The following is a 20379-nucleotide window of genomic DNA, read 5'->3' on the forward strand; positions in this document are numbered from 1 at the left end:
GCTTTGGAGTGTATAAGACCAAATAAATGTGTAAGGTGAAATATATCTCTTATAAATATGTGTCAGTAAATAAATATACTCCAACACATAAAAGTAATTTAACAACTTAGTGAGTGAAAAAAGCTAAGTTGTTAAATTACTCTTATGTGTTGGGATTATATTTACTGAAACATATTTATAAGAGATATATTTCACCTTACACATTTATTTGGTCTTATACACTCCAAAGCCTTTAGCGCTACACTATTCACTATAATGTACTATTGCTGGGTTTTGTAGTCCCCTATAGCTGACACTGGAGCCATTTTTAAAAATGTATTTTATTTTTTAACCGATTTAATCGAACGTAATCGGCTAACCGATTTTGAAAATCGTTAGCTGCAGCTCTATAAACATGAGATTGTAGTCCATCACTGGAGCAGTGGCTACTTTACAACACGCAGGGACCACGGGAACAAAGGAAAGTACAGTGTCCGCACCAATTCAGGAATTATTTGGGGATCCACAGCAAAAATGTATCTTATTTTGTGTAACAGACCCCATTTACACTGAGCTACATAAAAAAAAAAAGCGCTGATTTTGAGCTGAGCGACATTGAGCTAGAGTACACATTTTGTCGCACTACGTAGCGCTTCTTTTGGGAGTCTATCAAAGCCTGTTGGGGCCAAATCGCACAATATCTGCTGGAAAAATGAGGTCATGTTCGAGCGGCGAGTTTGAGCTACAGGTGACATTGAGATGTGGACAGCTCCATTTGAAATGCATTGGACGTGCTACATTGAGCAATTTTTATATATATCGGGATAATACCTGTTGTTGCTTATCCAGGAACCCGGTGTGCTTCTTCTGTCTTGGTCTGACAACACTGCCTCGGCTGCACAGACAACCTTGATAAAGCAAACAGTGTTTTTGTGCCCATAATGTTACAAAGCTAAAGGCAATGTCATTTATACTGGAATGTTTTGTATCCATGTAAGGTCCACTCAAATTGAAAACTGCAGTCTGATAACTGAATAATTCCTGTCTTATCACTATCCTGTATGCTCCTGCTATATCCTGCCAGAATAGGGTTTTCATTGGGCCTCAAGCTTATTTGAAGCAAGAAAAGATCAGTAGATGTTGTGGGGCTTTCCTAGTTCTTGCTGATCTTGTTTTCTCTTGGCACTCAGCCCAACCTGATAGTGGCAGGTGCAGTGTTGTCAGTGAAGAGTTGTGGTTTGTAGGGACCCTGTCTAATGCTGTGTGTGTGTGTGTGTGTGTGTGTGTGTGTATATTTTGAAATATCTTTCTCCCTTTTAAGGGGACAGTCTGAAGATCCTGAATGGAGTATCTCATGTGAAAGTGATAAAAGGGGGTCGGGCAGAGTTACGTTGTGTGATCCAGGGGACTCCCCCTCTGGCTGCTTCCTGGGTGCGCAACAAGAAACCGGTATGTAAAGCTGTGATGGTACCTATAGGTATAAGATGATGGTCTGGAGCACAAAATCCTTCCAGCTGCTTACCAACTTTGGGAACAAGTGATCTAGATGGCTGGAAAACCTAGACCAATGACTTTTGCTATCCCACCTGCAAGCGGGTGCAGACCAGATCTGCTGAGCTTCTTTCTGCAGGGATTGAATATTTCATTGGAGAACTGAGGTGAGTGCTTTCCACTCACCTCATAGTTCTAGCCGACCTGTGACAATGAGACTGTCACAGGTCAGCTCAGTAGATCGGGAGGTGAGCGAACATATACCGGCGTTCGCTCACCTCTCGAGTTGACTTGCCAGAAGTAGGTGTGTGTGTCATGTAAACCCCTGAAATGGGGGGGTTTTTATACAGAAAAGGAGTTCTATGCCTCCTGACAATGCTGGATAATTTTAGGGAATGGTTTAAGTATGTCTCATTGCCATGGCAGCATAAGGAATTTAAGCTTTATGAAATTTGGGACAAAGTTTGCTGCGTTGGTGACCCTATTCCCTCTACAGAAGTATAATAATTAGATTACAAGGAAGGAACATGTTGAAAATTCCTTGGATGAACGGTGCTTGTAACCATTCAGCTGCAAGCACAGTTTGGGTATTCTGGCAGCGGTCGGTACAAAGCTCACAGTGGAAGATTTTGGTTTTTTATTTTTTTGTTCAGCCCACAAATTGAACAAATATACAGATGAAACTCGAATAATTATAATATCGTGCAAAGTTCATTTATTTCACTAATGCAACTTAAAAGGTGAAACTAATATATGAGATAGACTCTTTACATGCAAAGCAAGATAATTCAAGCCGTGATTTGTCATAATTGTGATGATTATGGCTTACAGCTCATGAAAACCCCAAGAACCCCAAATCCACAACCTCAAAAAAGTAGATTATTACATGCAATCAATAAAACAAGGATTGTACATAGAACAATATCGGACCTCTGAAAAGTGCAAGCATGCATATGTACTCAGTACTTGGTTTGGGCCCCTTTTGCAGCACTTACTGCAATTACTTTTGCATGATATTCTAATTATTCGAGTTTCACCTGTATATCCCAAGTGTGTAACCGTACTATACTCTCCCCAGCCTAACCTCCTAGCTATGTCATGGTAATGTGTAAGCAGTATAGAGATTCATGGGGCAGAGTGGCTCTCAATTGCAACACTCACTAAAGAGACTTCTACCGTTCTCACGTACAAGCCAAGTTAATGTTTCTGCCTTCCCTACCCTCCTTTTACAATATGTACAGTAAATGTAAATGACAGTACTGATTTCAGACACTGCTGTACATAATGTACTGTATTATGTGCTATAAAATGTTTTCAGACTTGCCCAAGTGTGAAGGTTGCTGTGAGGGAAATCTTCCTCCTTTCTGCAGACACATCTAGGGGTGTTTGAAGCTTGCCTAATCTAACATCTGGTTATATTAGGCAAACATTAAGCACTCTCAGGTATTTTTTTTCAGAATCTCACTGCATATTTGTTACTCTGCAGGTTGTTGATGGTTCTCGACTATCCATACATACGACGGACCAAGAGAGCTGCTTACTGATTCGAGAAGCGTGTGAGAAGGACCAAGGAAATTACACTCTTTGCGTGCAAGATCAAACTGGCAGTACACAGCATCACACCACATTGACTGTTGTCGGTAAGTCTGCTGCCCACTTGTATGCTGGCTGTAAATCTGTTTTTATAATATGGCCCATAAGTGTGGGCAAAGCTGGGCATGGGGCCTGGTCAACTTGGACCCCCTGCACTTAATTCCAGCACAGTAAATCTCTCTGCTTAGAACTTTAGACCGCACAACTGATGACTTTTTAGAAATCTTTACTTTTATGTAGCCTCCAGCTTTTTTGTAAGTTTATGTGCCCGCTGACTTACCTCCTTTTTTTAAATTATTTTGTTTTTTTGAGTGATTTTTTCCAGCCATACACCTTTTTAGATTCTCCCTGTTAAGCCCACGAGCTGAACAGGATTCCCTCTTTTTCCCCCGTCACACTGAACAGGTGGAGGAATCTCCCATGTTAACTATTGTATTTAGACAGATGACATTGGCAACTGCCGGATAGGACCTGTTGAACTGAGAATTTTCTACCCAATTTTTCAGTCGGCTTTTGTCAAGCCAGGTGGTGCCAACAGGGCCACTTGCACCTTAAATTTTGCTCAATTCAGCGTGAATCGGGTGACTTTTGATCCCTGTAAGGTATGCATTAAACTGAGAAGCCCTCTGAGGTCGGACAGTTGCTTTTCTATCATCTGACATGCTGCAGAATCAGATCCAGCCATGTAGCTGTTTAACATTCATCTTAACTCTAGGGTTATTCAAAACTGATTCACACTGAGTAGCTGGGAAACTTGTATTATCAGTACGAGTTCAGGAGGGTGACCACAGAGCAGCAGCTGTCTGTCCTGGGGGCCTCTTTCCTCAGAGGCAACTTTCCAAAATCTAAATAGGATGAATATTAATAATGAAGACCGTATATTCAATTGTGATTTTGTGTGTTGTGTGTTTTTTTTTGTTTTTTTGTGTTAGTCCTAAAACTCCAACACCACAAACCCCCCACGCCGCCCCCTGGCATTAAACAAAGCTTGTACTAATAAGCCAACCCTAAGTAAGGGGTGTCCCGCTGCCTCCTGCAATGTCTTTCATGGTAGCGAGGCCACCCATGAATTGTTGGAGGTGAGGGGGCAAGCCATAAACTTTCTTGAGGAAAAGTTGATATTCACGTATTTGTGCCCCCTCCAAATCTTAAAGCTTTCTGGGGATTTATGATGATGGTGATCTGTGCTCATACCTGATGGTTCCTGCATTGCATTCAGGCTGATATTTCACTAACTGTTTTGAAATGAAAGGTTTACTTTATGGGTAAGGCATCCAAGATCTCAAAGTTGTCAGCCCAGTATTCTGTATGTTTGTGTTTATTTTTCAGTTGCATGGATTACCATGAATAAGTTTAGACCACGCTGACACTGCCATTATTTGTTTACTGGTCTGTTGTAACAAGAAGCACAGAAATTAAAGCCAATATAATCTAATGCAGGGCGTGGAGTTTTCTACCTTTTTTATGTACCACCAATCATTGCATCTGGCTGACTTACAGAAGGCGGTGTTCAAGTATCTCATGACCAGCCAGTGTTTTGATAAGGAAACTGCTATGGACCCATATAATTCAACACCTCCTTTATGACCCAGGTGGTTGAAATCTTTGTACTGTACATATTATGTAAATAGTTTGTTTGGTGTATGGTTAACTCGAGTCACTTCATCCCTAAATCCTTTCAAGTTGAACTCCAGGCAAGCAAGTAACATAAATACATAAATGGAAGCTGTCTTGTCTGCCAAAAGTTATAGTTTTTATCTGCCTGTCCTGACACCCATGCCATACAGCACAGTCAAGTCCCCGACCTCCAGTGCAGCCCATTTGACCTCCAGTGCATTCCATTTGTAGCCTGTTGATTGGACAGTGAAGGCCAGCAGAACATCGATTAGATTATTGGGGCTCTCTGCTGCTGTAAGCATGTTCAGTAGTAGGCTGACCGCTCTGCTAAGAAACCGGCATTGCAGAAGGTATGATCTGTGCCAAAATTGTATACACCCAGAATAGGGTATTAAAAGCTGCAATACAAGTGCCATGGTTTTTAACACTTTCAGGTAAACTGATTACCAAAGAAATGGAGGGGCTAGCATTAATGACCTCCTTCCAAAAATATTGGACAACAGTGGGTCAGTGTGAACTACTGGACAACAGAGGGTCATTGTCATCTACTGGGCAACTAAGTCACTGACCTGGATCAAAGGGGCAAATCGGCATAGTTGGAGGAAGGTCCGAGGTCTTTATCTGCTTACTTATTGCCCCTGGAAGACTCAAAGTATTAAAGCCACAATGTCTGAATGTTAGCCAGGCAACTAGCATTCTCAACTTTTTTTGGGGAAGTAAATGTTGGCAAATTCCATGCTTCCCTCACAGTTCCTTAAACATGTTAAGAGTTGTCCATGTTGCTACCTCCATCTGATGTGGATGCTTCCTATTGGCTCTCCATCAATGTGGTTCTCTTGGGATACAGAAGAGGGTGACACTGGCAAAAGGGGACAATGTAGGCACTTCTGCCGCACTAAATAACTTGTTATTGGCAGAAACCTATGAAACGAGGGACATGGACAGTGGACTTGGGTAAGTATAAGATGTTACAGATGGTTACAAAAAGTGCTGGGAGAGTGGTATGGAACCTAATGCTTGCCTAAAAATGGGTTTAACTATATACTGTGTGAATGATACTGGTGTAGAAGAATTGGTGTTATTTACCAGACTTTTCTCTTATTAATTCTGTGTAGGTTGTAGGTCAGGGTTTTATTTTCCTAATTAAAAAGGGGGGAAAAAACTGTGTTCCCAGGTTTGCTCAGCAGTTAGCATTTTCCACATTCTTGAAGATAAAATCTGCTATCCTCTCTTTTCAGATCATCCATCACCTCCTTCAGGAAAGCCCCTCATCTCAGCCCTGGTGCCCTCATCGCTCACCCTCTCCTGGTCAGGGCCGTGTTATGATGGCGGCAGCGCTGTTCTAAACTACAAGGTTGAAGTAAAACAAGGTGGACAGGATAGTTGGAGGCTGCTAACAGATACCTGCATCAACACATCATATCATGTGAGTTCGGGACTGGTGCCGGGTGAAAGTTATCAGTTCCGCGTGCAAGCCTGTAACACCTACGGAGAGAGCGAACCTGGAGAGGAGTCTGAAGTTGTTACCATGTCATCCATTGCAGGTGAGAAAACCAGTTTTTCTGGGTGCTTTAAGAACTTGGCCAAGCACTATTTGAGTCTAAACTGCCCACTTATCATGAACCCAGCATCCTATCAAAATAATAATCATCTGTATTGCCAAAAATAAATAAAATCCTTCACTGCTAACTAGGCCTGAACCAAGGGAGTAAAAAGCTTCTCCCATGATGCCTTAGGAGTGTTCTATTTTGTGAGTTGTTCAGTCTGTCAGATTCATGAACTGAAGAGGAGGGGCATGACATGTTTCACTTGGTCCAGTCCTGGTTTGCCTGTTAGCTGATCGGTCAATAGATATATAGTATTTTTATATTTGGTGATTTAAAAACAGCAGCTTTCAGTGTGGGAGGTTTTGACACCCAAAATAATTTAATATAGAAACCCCAGATGAGAAAATTAACCTATGGTCCATCAAGTCTTTCCATTATCAATCATTTTTTATTTAATTTTTTTTTTTTTTTTAAAAACCTTTCTCAGAGTATAGATCTACCCCCAAGTTAAAATGGCTCTTGCCAAATGTTACTGACGTGTAACCAAACCAATTCCTATTCATGAATGTGATCATAAAGCTGGCCAGGCACATTACAATATGGTTGTCCAATCTCTGCACAATCCCTATTCGATAACAAAAACTATGTAGTGCAAAGGACTACCCAAACAATCCAATCTTCCTTTTAAGATATATGTATAATATATCTTTATATCCAGTCAAGTTGACCCTTGCACTATGAAGTTTGTTCGTATGCCCCAATGTCATAATATACCCTGCCAGTTATAGTAAACTCTGGGCAAACAATATAGAAGGAAGGAGCTGTCTGTATGGACTTTATAATTTAGGAGTTGATGCATTTTTATATTAAGATAATTTGACTGCTCTGATTTACACGCAGCAGATGATGAGGCAGAGTGTGAGGACACAGTGGAATACACAGCGGTCTCCATTAACAGCACAGACCGTGTGGATGCACTGTACACCAGACTGGAGAAGCTCGGAGTGTAAGTATTGGGCTGCGGAATACAAGGATAACTTTTTCACTGTTAGTTTGTGATGCTGTAATAAACCATTTGACACAAATGTCCACATTCATTTGCCAAATCCTTACTCTGCTCACTCCTTAACACATAAGGAAAAAATAGCCAAAATTCTTATTTACGTACACAACTTTTTACCTTTTGTACTTCTTGCCAGAAAAATAAAAGAGACCATGTCAATGAATTATAGTCACACACCTCGATCTGTGTGTGGTGTTTTTTTTTTTGTTTTTTTTAATATAATGACCCATATTGCTCAATTGCCGTCAGAGTAAGCAAAACATAACACTTCATCAATAAACACCTCCTTGAAAGCTAGTGAACAACTCCATCTTGTGGCCATTATTGCTGGTGAAATTTCCTCTCTTGAATACATTTTGTGGTTGGTAGATGTTCTGCTTTAACATGCTGTGAATTTAATCCCAGACTAATTATTATGCTTTGCTCCTTCATTATGGTCGTATAACATTTATACATTCAGTCTGCCAATCCAGTGTGTTTGGTTTTTTGGGGGTTTTTCCCCCAGAAAATCATAAAGCTTTTAGCCAAAGTACAGCTAAATGCTCCTGTGTGACCATCTGCACAGATCCTAAATCCAGTTAATGTTATGCACAAACCTCATAAAGGGGAAAGAACGTTCTTTTACTTCCCCTGAGTAGACATGTGCACCAGCAAAAAATTTTTTTGATTCTGATTTTGCATTATTTAATTTTTCGGGACTTGGGTCTGAAAGTCAATTTAGTTTTGGAATTCGGACGAAATTTGTTAGCGGTAGCCTGTACAGAATTTCGTTTCATGTTCGTTCGTTGCAGGAAGTGACATTTAAGAAGGAAATAACGTTTTGTTTTTTTTCCCAAATGTCGCTTTGCTGCAACGAAATTTCGTCCAACAAACACAATTTCGTACAGACTACCGCTAATGAATTTCAGAATCGGAAATTCGGATTAGTTTGCATTCGTTATCTGTAATTCGGATATATCCGAATTTCCGAAATTTCGTCAATTTTGATTCGGAACGAAAGGAATCGCACATGTCTACCCCTGAGTGAGCCAAATAATCCTTCACTTGTGACTCCCACGGTCCCCCTCCAGAACACTGCAGCTCACCGTGGGAGGGTTTCAGCGATGGAGGTAGTGCAGTCAATGCAGAAAGCAGTGGGCAGGACTAACCGTGGCCAGGTGCTGATTGACCAGCTACAGGCTCATAAATTTACGATGCTGGTAGCAATGCCCCCTGTAATGTCATCTCATCCCACTGTAGTTCAGACAGACACAGCCTGCATGAAGGTCAACACTTTTCTGAATTTAGGAGCAGTGCAGCCATGTTATCAGTTTTATATGCCTTGATATACAAATAAATACAAATATATTTGTGTTTTATACAACACATTAGTTCTATTTTAATTCAGGAGTGAAAAGCAATCTAAAACTTAAGTGGTATGACGTGAGCTATCTTCTCGTCTCTTTGAAGACCATTTCTGTTCTACATATGAGACCTGACTAATTTTGTATCAATCTTCCAGGGGAAAGTTTGGTCAGGTGTTCAAGCTTCAGGAGAAGGCCACTGGAAAGATCCGGGCCGGAAAGTTCTCAAAGGCACGGATGCAGAAGGACTTGGCCAACGCTCGAGCGGAGGTGGAGTTGATGAATAAGCTCCATCATCCCCAACTAGTATATCTTGTGGCTGCTTTCCATGAACCAGGCTGGATGATCCTGGTGATGGAATAGTGAGCACTTTCTATTACATACTCGCACTTTACAAGACTAACTTTTTAAAAAACGTTTTGGTCCTATAGATATCTTGTTATCTCTTTACCATCTTGGCTTACTACTGTATCCCTTCTTGGCTTTCTTTTTTGTGTATTCAGATTCTCCAGTTTTCATCGATCGTTGTCCTCAATTGATACTGTCCACTCCTATTTTTTTTTTGTCCTTTTGATTCCTCACCATCCACCTATATTTTTTTTCCTTCTTCACCGGTCTTCATATACAGTGTACTCCTTTTTTCATCACTTTTGGTTCCTCACTGCTGTCAATGTGTTGGCTGTGCTGTCTTCCTGTTCTTCACAGATGTTTTTGTCCATCTTCATTCTTGGATAATACTGTTCACCCTGTTTTGTTCATTTTGGTTTCTCACTGTTCACCTGTCTTTCTCCCTCTCCTTCATGGGTCATTATCTGCTCTTCCATCCTTCTCAGTGTTATCACATGATATTGCTTCTATCACCTTGTGCTCCTTCATTGAACATGTCTGTCTTTCTGCCCCTTTCTTACTTTCTATCAATCCTCTTTGATTGTTGTTAATACTTGTATCTGGTTCCGTCTAATAGTCCGTCCGTCCCCCCCCACCTTCCAGCATTGCAGGAGGAGAGCTATTTGAGCGTATCGTGGCAGATGATTTTGACCACACTGAGATCACCAGTGTTCAGTACATGTCCCAGATTATTACAGGAGTTGGTCATATGCACAAACAGGGCATTGTCCACCTGGACCTCAAACCTGAAAACATTGTCTGTGTCAGCAAAGTCAGCACGAAGGTGAAAATTGTTGACTTTGGCCTGGCCAAGAAACTTGGTGAGTTGAAGACGTTAAGGGAATGATGGTATATTTTCAGTGCTTGGGTATATCCAGCAATAAGTAAGCCATAATCAGATGACTGCTCGTGTGGGTGTGTGTGTGTATAGAAATGCAAATGATATACCTACAAGCAAGGTGTTAACAAGAAAACATGTTGAGATTATATACATAAGGCAGTTTTAAATATGCATTGAGAAGATTATACGCTACTTTAAAATCTCGCAAAGAGGGGACATGCATAGTAGCTGGGTTATGAAAAATTACGCAAAGAACATTGGAGGTGTTACTCTACCTTTTACCAACTTGAATTGATCTAGCATTGTGGAGGATTCCCAAACCCCCTAATAAAGAGCAGGAACCTGATGAAGCCAAGCATTACTCCTGTCTCTGGAACCTTCCTATTGGTTGCTGGGGCTATCACTTAAGTTTTAAAAAGTAGAATTGAGCATTGGAAGGGGTTAAATCAAGCTGGAATTTTGCAGAAAGTCAAGATTTACATCTAACTTCAGTTCCCTGAATCTAGTGAAAGCTTTGGTGTGCAATTTTCACTGAAAGTATCCTGGTTATGCATTTTTCATGATATGCTCCGTTTTGCATTGCTTCGGTCTCTGACAGATTTTAGTCGACTGTAGAGTCGAGGTATTTGTAGATCGAGAAAATTTTTTACCAGCAGTTATGCATGATGAAATTTTTGAACGGTCAACTAATTTCACATATATAGATTTAACCTATGAAGTAATATACATGATTCTGGCATAACAATGCAGCAGTGGAAGATGTTATGGGAATTGTTAATGCGATAGGTCACAGTGTAATTTTTAATGGAGCGCCACCTAGAAGAGGATGACTGCAGAAATGGATAAAATAAGTGGGTAGGACATTCCTTATTTATTCTTTGGTTTCCACTCTTAGAACCTGGCGTGCCATTGAAAGTGCTACACGGGACGGCCGAGTTTGTAGCTCCTGAGGTTATTGCATATGAACCTGTGGGGTTCACAACAGACATGTGGAGCCTAGGAGTAATCTGCTATATTCTGTAAGTGTAAGGCCAAAATGCCTGACCTCAATTATGCATGTTCACTTTAGTCTATCCATCATTTCTTTGCCATTTTGCACTGACCCTTATCTAATCTTATATGCAGTCAGGACTATCTGAGGTCTGGATGGTTACTGGAAAAATCATAGTTGTTCTGAGCCTATATTTCTGGCGCTGCTGGGATGAAGGACTGCCACTCTGACATTGATGGGTTCTAGTCATATACCTCCCCTCCTCTCCCCTTTTCAATTCACAAAAGATGTCTTGTATTCTGTGAATAATATGCAAAGCTTTTGTGAATGGATGAGTGGCCAGATATACGAGTGAAGCCCATCGCTGTCACAGCAACAGACATTGAAGGGCTCCAGTCTCTCCCCTTGTCTAATCACGGGATGCCTTGCATTCTGTGAAAATGAGGGCCAGGTATACTGTTGGAGCCCTTTGCAGCTACAGCAATCCCCCCCTCCTCAACCTGAATTATATTGCTGTTTGTAGGATCCAACATCTGAGCAGCTATGATGTTTGAAGTAACCAACAGGCATGCGGACCTAGACTAGTCTTAATTAGAGGTAACCTTTTAATTTGTGGTGGTTTACAAAAAAATTTTTTTGCTGGAGTTCAGCCTTTAAATAAAACACCACCAATTAATCCAGCCAGTAATTTTGTTTAATGATTAAAGTGTATCCCTAATCCAAACGTGATTTGGAATTATTTGAACCCCTGGTTTTAATTTAATTATTTTTAACGGGATCTGTGTACCATTGGACTGTCCCAGAAAAACAGGAAGTGTGAGGAAATATCTCTGAAGTAAGGGGACATTCCCTCTTGGACAGTTGTTAATGCTTGTGTCCTAACTTTCTGAAATCCACATTTGGAATTTATACAAGTAACCCATGCAGTAATCTTCGGATGCTAAGATTAGTGTATCTAAATCCAAAGGGGTGGGGTTTAGAATTCCTGTTGTTTTTATTACTGTTCTTTGTTCACACTGTCATAATGACCACTATCACAAGAATAGAAAGTGACTGAAATACCCCAAATTTTAAAGTTGTCACCAGAGCAAGAATAGAGTAGGAGACACTTGTTCCAGTTGTCATTTTGGCGAGATTTCCCCTCCCTTCCTACAGGACAGGAAATAAAGGCAAATTCGCCTAATGGGACACATAACATTGACAGGTGTTTTGACCATTCCCTGCTGTATCCATAACTAAATGGAAAATGTTCTGGCTTTAGATATACTGTAACCCATGTTTGCAGAGGCTCCTAAATCCAGTTTGAGTTGGACCTTTTTGATGTAAGAATCGAGTAGGATAGATATGTGGGTTGTATATGCTTTTAAACATCAAACCAACATTTTCCTTTTTTTTTTCCCCCTCCTCTCCAGGCTCTGTGGAGAGTCCCCCTTCCAAGGGGAAAATGATATGGAGACGCTGAGAAATATCACATCTGGGAGCTGGGATTTTGATGACGAGACAGACGCTATCCTGTCTGACTCTGCCAAAGATTTCATTAGAAGGCTGCTGCAAAAGAACATGAGGTGAGCTTGTGGGAAGCTATATTAGGAAGATGGTATTCCTACCCTTTCCACTAGCGATCGCTGCTAAAAGGACCTACAAGGCAGTTGGATGTGCATACTGGAACTGGCCAAGCAGCATTTTTAATGGTTACAAAATGCAAGGAAATGTACATAGTGTGTACAGGCCCTTAGGTTTGGAAAATGTCTCGACTTTGGGTGTGCAGAGCTTGGCCTTCAACTCCATTTTTTTTTTTTTTCTTCCCATCTTACGGGAAGAAGTCTATTTTTCCATTACAAAATTGCATGGGGTTTTCCATGTACCTCATCCTTGGTCTGGCTGATTTTGTGGGATCAAACCTTGAATCCCTAGAGGGGTTGTCTCTGACCTAAGCCATATTTGGGGATCTCCCCCGATTTATTCCTGTCTTGATGAGATGAATGTCTGCTCTGATAGTCAGTCATTTTAGACATGGAGTACAGAAATCCTTCTCTTCTCCCCTCCTCTATTCTCTGTTCATTTACAATATAGCTCCATCATTTAAAGCTGAAAACACACTGGTTCAGAGACAAGTGCAGTTTAGGCCACTGTGTGAACAATGACCTGTCATGTAAACTTGCATCGTAGCTGTCACTGCAATACCTCTGTTTTGGCCAGAAGTGTGTCGAGCAGTAGAGCTAGGAAAGGGAAAAGACTTCAGAATACCACTACATTTTAACACTGGTGCTTTTTTCTGCCTAGATCTCGTCTGACTGCAGAGCAGGCTATGGATCACCCATGGATCAAGGACAAAAACATTTCTAGCACCAAGACCCTACCCAAGGAGCGTATAAGAAAATTCCTGGCAAGGCAGAAGTGGCAGGTATGACCGCCATAAACCACTTCCACCCCATTCCTTTATGGTTCTATTTCATTACAGTTTAAGAAGGGGAATTCCAATGAAAACCTCCTTTTTTTTAAAGAGGACCTACCCCTTTTGGGGAATTTTGTTTACAGGAGAACTATGGGGTCAGGGCTTTTCCCCATAGTTCTCCTTAGGGTAACGGGAGGACACAAACTAGCGTCCTCCCGTTACCCTAAGCTGTGACAGCTTAGGGTAACGGCTGTGAGTGACAGCTGGCTCTGCCTATCCAGGGGCAGAGCCAGCTGTACCCGCCCTCTCCCCGTCCGTTCCGCCAGTCAGCGCTGGCGGATCGGAGAGGGGAATCCAGCCCCTCCCCTGTCACGACAGAGAGCCGTGACAGGATCGAGAGGTGAGCGAACGCCAGTATCTGTTCGCTCACCTCCCGATCTACTGAGCCGACCTGTGACAGTCTCATTGTCACAGGTCGGCTAGAACTATGAGGTGAGTGGAAATCACTCATCTCATAGTTCTCCTTTTAAAGCCCAACTGAACTTTGTCTGAAACTGCCAAACATGTTCAAGATGCATTGAAACAAATGGTTTGCAAAGTCTTACATTTCAGCTTGTCTAGAAAGCAGCCACCGCCTGTGTAGAAAGCTTGTCGCCATGCTGCAGAGATGGACCCCTTGCTCTTTGTGGAAACAGTAGGCTCTCTAAAAAGGTCCAAATGCCCCCTGCAGATTCATATCCATAGCTCTGCAAACAGTAAGCTCATGTTGCCTGATGTTTGGAGTGAACTAGCGAGTATTTTGGACCTGTGTAGGGAGACCACTGTTTCTACACAGAGCAGAGGTCCTTCTCTTCATAATGGGATGCACAGACATTTGGCAAATGCTAACTTCAAGCTTGGGTGAATTGATGCCCTTATTTCTGTCAATTGTTCAAAGAAAGGCAATCAGCAAATGTTAAAAATGTCACTTTGCCCATTAAGTGACAAGGTAGCACAGTCTAATCTCCATATTGGACTTTACACAAGGTTAATGACTTTCCTTTTCACAAGTAAGAGTGTTTGAGCCCAGTGAATGTCTGCTCAGACCTGGGCGCTGTATCCTAGATGGGAGGGGGAAGGCATTCTGCTGCATATAAAAAAAACACAAATATCAAGTATTCCATGGCATTCCCACAGACAAATAGAGCAGTGGGAGGGAATCACAGCAAAGTATTGGTGAACTGAATGGACATAGTGACATGTTCTCTAAATCAGAAGTACCAGGTGCACAACGCTCAAATGTATGAGCCGTGGTGCTGCAAAAGAAGCAGTCTGTAGTCAGGGTAAACACTGCTGCTTAATGACTGAATCTGATCTCTCCTGCAGAAAACTGGTAAAGCAGTCCTGGCTCTGAAGAGGATGGCGTTGCTCAGTAACAAGTCCGATAACAACTCGCCTGCCATAGAGGGTGCGGTATTCATCTCTGTCAACCCCTTCCTGCCATAATACCAACTGTGTGATATGAGTCACTGCAGTATTGTCACTTGAGACACCCACTCTAATCTGTCATTTCAGCGTCTCACGGCTCATAATCGCTGCAGGACACAATCATGGGGTCTTGTGAATCAAGTGTTAATACTAAGAACCTCTGTCATTTCCCTACATCCACCAGTCATAGTCAAACCTTAACACTACAGATGTCATTAACAAGGTTAAGTTAAATATAATTGGTGCCCGTGGTAGGTGCGGAAGGACAGCTGCTATTCACACTTTGTTATATGAGGCTAATTAACTGCAACACCAACATTATACGCATATCATTTAAATTTCTCATGTACACATTTCCTGCATATTTTTTTTTATGTTGATTTTTAGATATTTAAATGTGGGCATATATTTTGTTTTCCTGTTGGCAGGGTGACTCAATGTGTATGCAGTCATCCATACGTAGGTTTAAAGAATACCCATCAGCCTTTTTAACGCATTAATCTTTAAATTCATGCACAGGATGTTGTCGGAGTTCATTGTATCATTAGGGATTGCTTCCACCACTTATCTTGGGTATAATTCTTGCCCCCTTTCAAGCCTAGTCATGCACTTTCACCCTATTGAATAAGAGTGCTTTTGTTGCCTGCTGAGGTGTACTCATTGGGCAGTGCGTGGTTGGAGATTGGTTCCCAGGCGGCAGGACCTATCTGCAAATCAAAAGTTGAGCTCGTAGTAACAGAGCACACCCAGGGCTACTTCGGTGTATAGAAGAGGTCGTTCCAACTTAAAAAGGTTCGCCGCAGTCACCTTGTGATATTGGGCTTTAAAACCTTTAGAATGCTGATAAGTTTTTCCTTTTTATCATTAACCCAGCGTTCAATTTAAACATTATGAATTGTGAAAAGAAGAACATGGTTCCAGATTGCGTTCAATATCTGTAGTGGAACTGAAACTAAAATAAACCACAGCCCCTGTCTTTTTTTCCATACATCATTTGTTCATGTGTTGAGGGATCACATTTCTGGCTATTGTATTGTTTAAACATATCCTGGTCATAATGCAATAACTACAGTGTAGAACAAACCAGATGCAAGAATTTCTTTGAACTGGGATCTTCGGTGATTTAATTCTTGTTTTTTCTATAACCTTGCACATCTTCTGTCTTTTTCCATATAAATTTTTATTGAAATTGTAAATATACTAGTATACTTTACAGTGTCAATAGAAAAATCCAGAAGTTAAAACTGGTACACAAAAGAACAAAAAACAGATATCACCTTCAATAGGTAAATGTAACAATGGGGCTTCTGCCTTATTTTAGAGCATGGTGAAAGTGAGGAGGTGTTCAGTTTCCTGCAGGAGCAGCTCCAGAAGCCTCCTGTCTTCTCTTCACAGCTGAAGGATCAAGCCGAGGTTGTGGGCAGCTCTGCTCGATTCCATTGTCACATCGAAGGTAAGAAGCTGCGCAGGATTATCACATTTTACCTACCCACAAATCTTTGCCATGCTTTCAGTTACACTTTAAATGGACTATCCAAGTTTTTGACTAAACCCATGTTTAACATGTCCTTCTGAGCTATGAGGCCTACGGTGTTGTCTGAGGACTAGTTCTTTCCTGCTATCTCCATGATTACATATCAGGGGTGTTTTTTTTTTGTCAATTTTAAATCCCCAAAGATGACAGAGGCAGCAAAGGCTTTCACTGTAGTCAACAAATTGTGAAATCTTTTCTTGGAACAGCACACTAGAAGCTGATTGGTTGATGCAGTTCTGCTTTCAGACACTTTTTTTTAAAAAAGGTGAGACCTAGAGGATTCAAAGAAGGTTGCTTTATTAATGAAGAAATTGGAAGTTTTTCTGTGTTATGGTGAATTTGTCAAACTCTCTTGGGGGTGAAGGGATTCTCTTGAATATGAATTATACAAAAGGGAATGGTTTTTGTTTTTGTTATGATCTTGTCTTGTCTGTCCTTTTCCATCCCTTGGCTAGCGGTGGGATAGGTCAGAACTGATGCTCCTTATAATTTTCTCTCAGACACCAACAATAAATTAGTGAGTTTTTTTCCTATTAATCAGTTTGGAAAAGAGCTGCTACTTTGTTGGAAATTGGTGGCTTGTCTACACTGAAACAGATCCTAACAATATTTTTATACACAAAAGACCTAGGATCTCCCATTATTACCGCCTAATATTGTAAATGATTGTCTCATTTTAAATAAGTTGAATCACTTCAGAGGCTGCTCTCATGCAACAAAGAACCCCCAAGCAAAGTGGGAGGTTGCAAGAGAAACTTGGTGGATAGCAGTAGGGGTGCTAGTCCATAAATACTACTTTTTTTAAAAAAAAATTCAGGGGCTCTTACACTTCCCTTTTAATCAGGGCGCAAGAATTAAATATTTTCCAAGTCTACTTTAACATCTCCTACATGGTTATTGGGCTTCTAGTAATATCACCACACTGCATAAAGAATAACTTGGGCACCTAGTGACAAGGGTTTTTCCATATTTCTCCGGAGTTCTTCAAAGTCTTTCTTCTTTTGCTAGGTTTCCCGGACCCTGAAGTGCTGTGGATTTTCTCTGGCAAGCCTATCCAGGAGTCTAAGAGGTTTCAGATTGAGTATGAGGATTCTGGTAGCTGTACACTGGTTATATTGAACGTGTCTCTGAGTGATGCTGGGTTATACACTTGCCAGGCTTCAAATGCCCATGGAAACGCTGAGACCTCATCCAAACTAATTGTCCACCAATTACGTGCACAGCGACACTCAAGTGTGGGGGCTGAGAAGACCGCCTGACTGCTACAAAGCCAATCCACATTTGTCTGTGTATGAGGGTTCAGGAACTAGGATGATCTATCTGTAAAGTCTTAGTCTGTGTATAAAGTGTTTATTTGTAGATGGCAGATTTGATCTCAGGGCTTTCTTTTATATAGTGCACAGCATCTGAATCGGACTTGTTTTAATAAGGCAGAGTGCAGTGTCGCCATTCAATTGGATTCACTGATTTGACTTCTGGAATTTGAAGTTTACTGGGTTGCAAAGGGGGCATTGTACACCACTATTGGCTTTCCTTTGTCCTATTCAGTATTCCTGATGGTGGCATATCATGGGCTTTTATGTACCAACATGGTGGAAAGAGCAACGACGTGTAAATTGATCCTCCAGCAGGACTTCTATGTATCCTGAGACCTTAAAAGGGAAAATTTCCCACTACTCCGGCAAGAACATAGCAAGTCAGAGCTTTGCTGTTGATCTAAACTACTGTTATTACCTTCAGTCGATGGTTCTTGGACTATATGGAGAGAGGCAAGATGGTGGCACTGGCAGCAAGAGCCAGGCTCTGTCATGTCAGTGGTGCAGAAAGGCCTTTCTATCAGCAGCAGGCATTACCCTCTAAGGTCTTGTTCACGCTACCTAAATGGAGACATTTGAAGCTATGTTGCCCTTTTAATTTAAAGGTGATTTGTAGGGGTAGATGGGGTTGAATTCTAAAGGAAGAATTAGGCTGATCTAAAAAAGGAATGACTTTCGTCAACAGCAACAAATCCAAACTGCAGGGGTGGTTGTCATGCTGTGAGCTGGAACTTGGTTGCTGTCGTTGACAATTACTACTTTTTCTTGATCTGCTAATTGTTCATTGTATAACAGACAGAGCTTCATCATCTTTGCAGTGCTGTGCAACCGGGAAAGCCATTCATATCACAAGACCAGGGAGATAGTTATACACTTCTATAAACTGAATAAAGATTTCCTTGTTCTATCCATATTTGTATCTACTTGGAGCTGATGTAGCAAAAACAGGATTGACACACGGCACTTCTTTCAGGACACATAACAGACGTTGTGCTAAAAATCTTGTCTGTCAAAGGGGCAGTCTGCTAAAATACTAAAAAACCCTACCCTCTATAGAACAGACTGTTGGAGGTTTACATCTATCTCAAGTCAAAACATTTTTCCTCCCTTCCTTTCTTGGGTGACATTGCCACTGGGACAGCATGTGAGGAGGAAACTCCCCACTGATGTCTTGGACAGCAAAGTGGGGGGGGGGAAGGTTTGGCTGCAGTTGCACCTTAATAGACTATTCTAATCCGTTGCTGTTGAGTAATTTAGCCTCTTGTTGGCACTACCTGATTTTCAATGCACTGAAATCAATAGTGAAAATGCAGTAACTGCCAACAACTGGAGCTCCAGAATGTGAGATTAAAATCTATCATGTAGTTGAGTTCTTTGGAGAAGCTACAATGGCAAATTGGAATACTTGATCATTCTGCACTGACATAATGGTGTTAGAAATGGTGGAAGTATGTGGCTTTTGTCAGTAGAGGGCAGCAAAATGACTCTCCATTCCCTTCCTGAACTGCAAACGAGACGCAGACTATAAATGATTGCCAATTTTTCAACAATGCGTTTTTTTCTGCCACTTTTTTGCATACTGGCTGCCGGATTGTAACGATCTGGTAGCTTAAAGTACTACTGAGTTTTTTTAAAGATGTGTTTTTTGTATTGTTGAATATCCATTGTATAAACTATAGAATAAAATTACAGTTTTCACAAATTCCTGGTTTAATGTGTCTATTTTGTTTTCTTTACCCATTTAGTCCTAGCAGGCTACAGAGAGATTGTGTCTTCATAGCTATAATCAGGTGACCAGGCAATCATTGGTTAGAAGTGTTACCATCCATTAAAAACATAAAGCAGAAGTCCACCCTAAAGGTTTTCATCCTGTTTTGAGTGGTGTAGAATAGGGATCAATCTTCATCACGTGCTTAAAGTGAATTTCACGTTTTTTATCTTGGGTAAGGGTTTGACACTCTTAGAGTTTTAGAGTTTTACTGCTGCCTATGTTCTGTTGGAGGGATTACCCTTCTCTTCCTGTCTGTGACTACATAGGAAGTCGGGGTACATCTCCCAGGCATTGTTTTTAGACAGCAGAAAAAAAAGCTGACAGAACTTTACCCATTGGGTGATCCTCCTCCCAAGCTCTGGGTGAAGCTGTGCTTTATGGAATATTGGCACTGATGGCTCCCATGCACAGAGCAATGCCCTATGCCAGGGGTAGGCAACCTCAGCACTCCAAATACAAGTCCCATGAGGCAATGCAAGACTCTCAACAGCACAAGTCATGATTCCCAGAGGCAGATTCATGATATGTGTTTCAGCACAGCTGGGGTGCCAGGGTTGCCTATCCCTACCCTACACCAAAGGCCTACTTCACTGTAATTCTCTTGTAGGTCAAATTGTGCCAAGATCCCCTATACCAAGGGTAGGCAACCTCAGCACTCTAGCTGTAATGAAACTACAATCCCATCATGCCTGTGGCAGTCAGATTTGCAATGTCTCATGGGATTTGTAGTTTCACCACAGCTGGTGTGCTGAGGCTCATCGCCTCTGCTCTACAACTAACACAATCCTTCCTGCATTTGCAAGATATCCAAGTCAGAATATCCTGGTTTCGCTGTTCAAGGCAACTCCAGTCCAACAGCTAACTAAACATTGAAATCTATTTGACCTGTTAAACACATTAGAAGCATAGACTTGGTATTTTGGACTTAGCATGTTAACAGCACATTTCAATGAACATTTTTATTTGTTCTACCCTAAATAAGTTGTGCGTTTTGGTAAAAAAAAAAAGAAAATTCTCATCAGTGTGAGCAGTGCATTCCCAATG

The 20379-nt window shown here is 41.3% G+C and overlaps 1 protein-coding gene across 1 annotated transcript; it reads left to right on the top strand.

The window, feature by feature from the left end:
- Window positions 1–691: 691 nt before the first annotated feature.
- LOC108785969 (myosin light chain kinase, smooth muscle-like) lies at window positions 692–17525 on the top strand. The gene is made up of 14 exons (XM_018555168.1): window positions 692–727; window positions 1170–1215; window positions 1301–1428; window positions 2957–3110; window positions 5919–6224; window positions 7128–7233; window positions 8792–8995; window positions 9624–9841; window positions 10757–10880; window positions 12265–12417; window positions 13136–13256; window positions 14613–14694; window positions 16036–16167; window positions 17257–17525. The coding sequence occupies exons 1-14, from the start codon at window positions 692–694 to the stop codon at window positions 17505–17507; spliced, it is 2061 nt and encodes a 686-aa protein (XP_018410670.1). The 3' UTR covers window positions 17508–17525.
- The last annotated feature ends 2854 nt before the right edge of the window (window positions 17526–20379 follow it).

The sequence above is a fragment of the Nanorana parkeri genome, unplaced genomic scaffold (assembly GCF_000935625.1).
Source record: "Nanorana parkeri isolate BGI_ZX_2015 unplaced genomic scaffold, ASM93562v1 scaffold187, whole genome shotgun sequence".
Classification (NCBI taxonomy): domain Eukaryota; kingdom Metazoa; phylum Chordata; class Amphibia; order Anura; family Dicroglossidae; genus Nanorana; species Nanorana parkeri.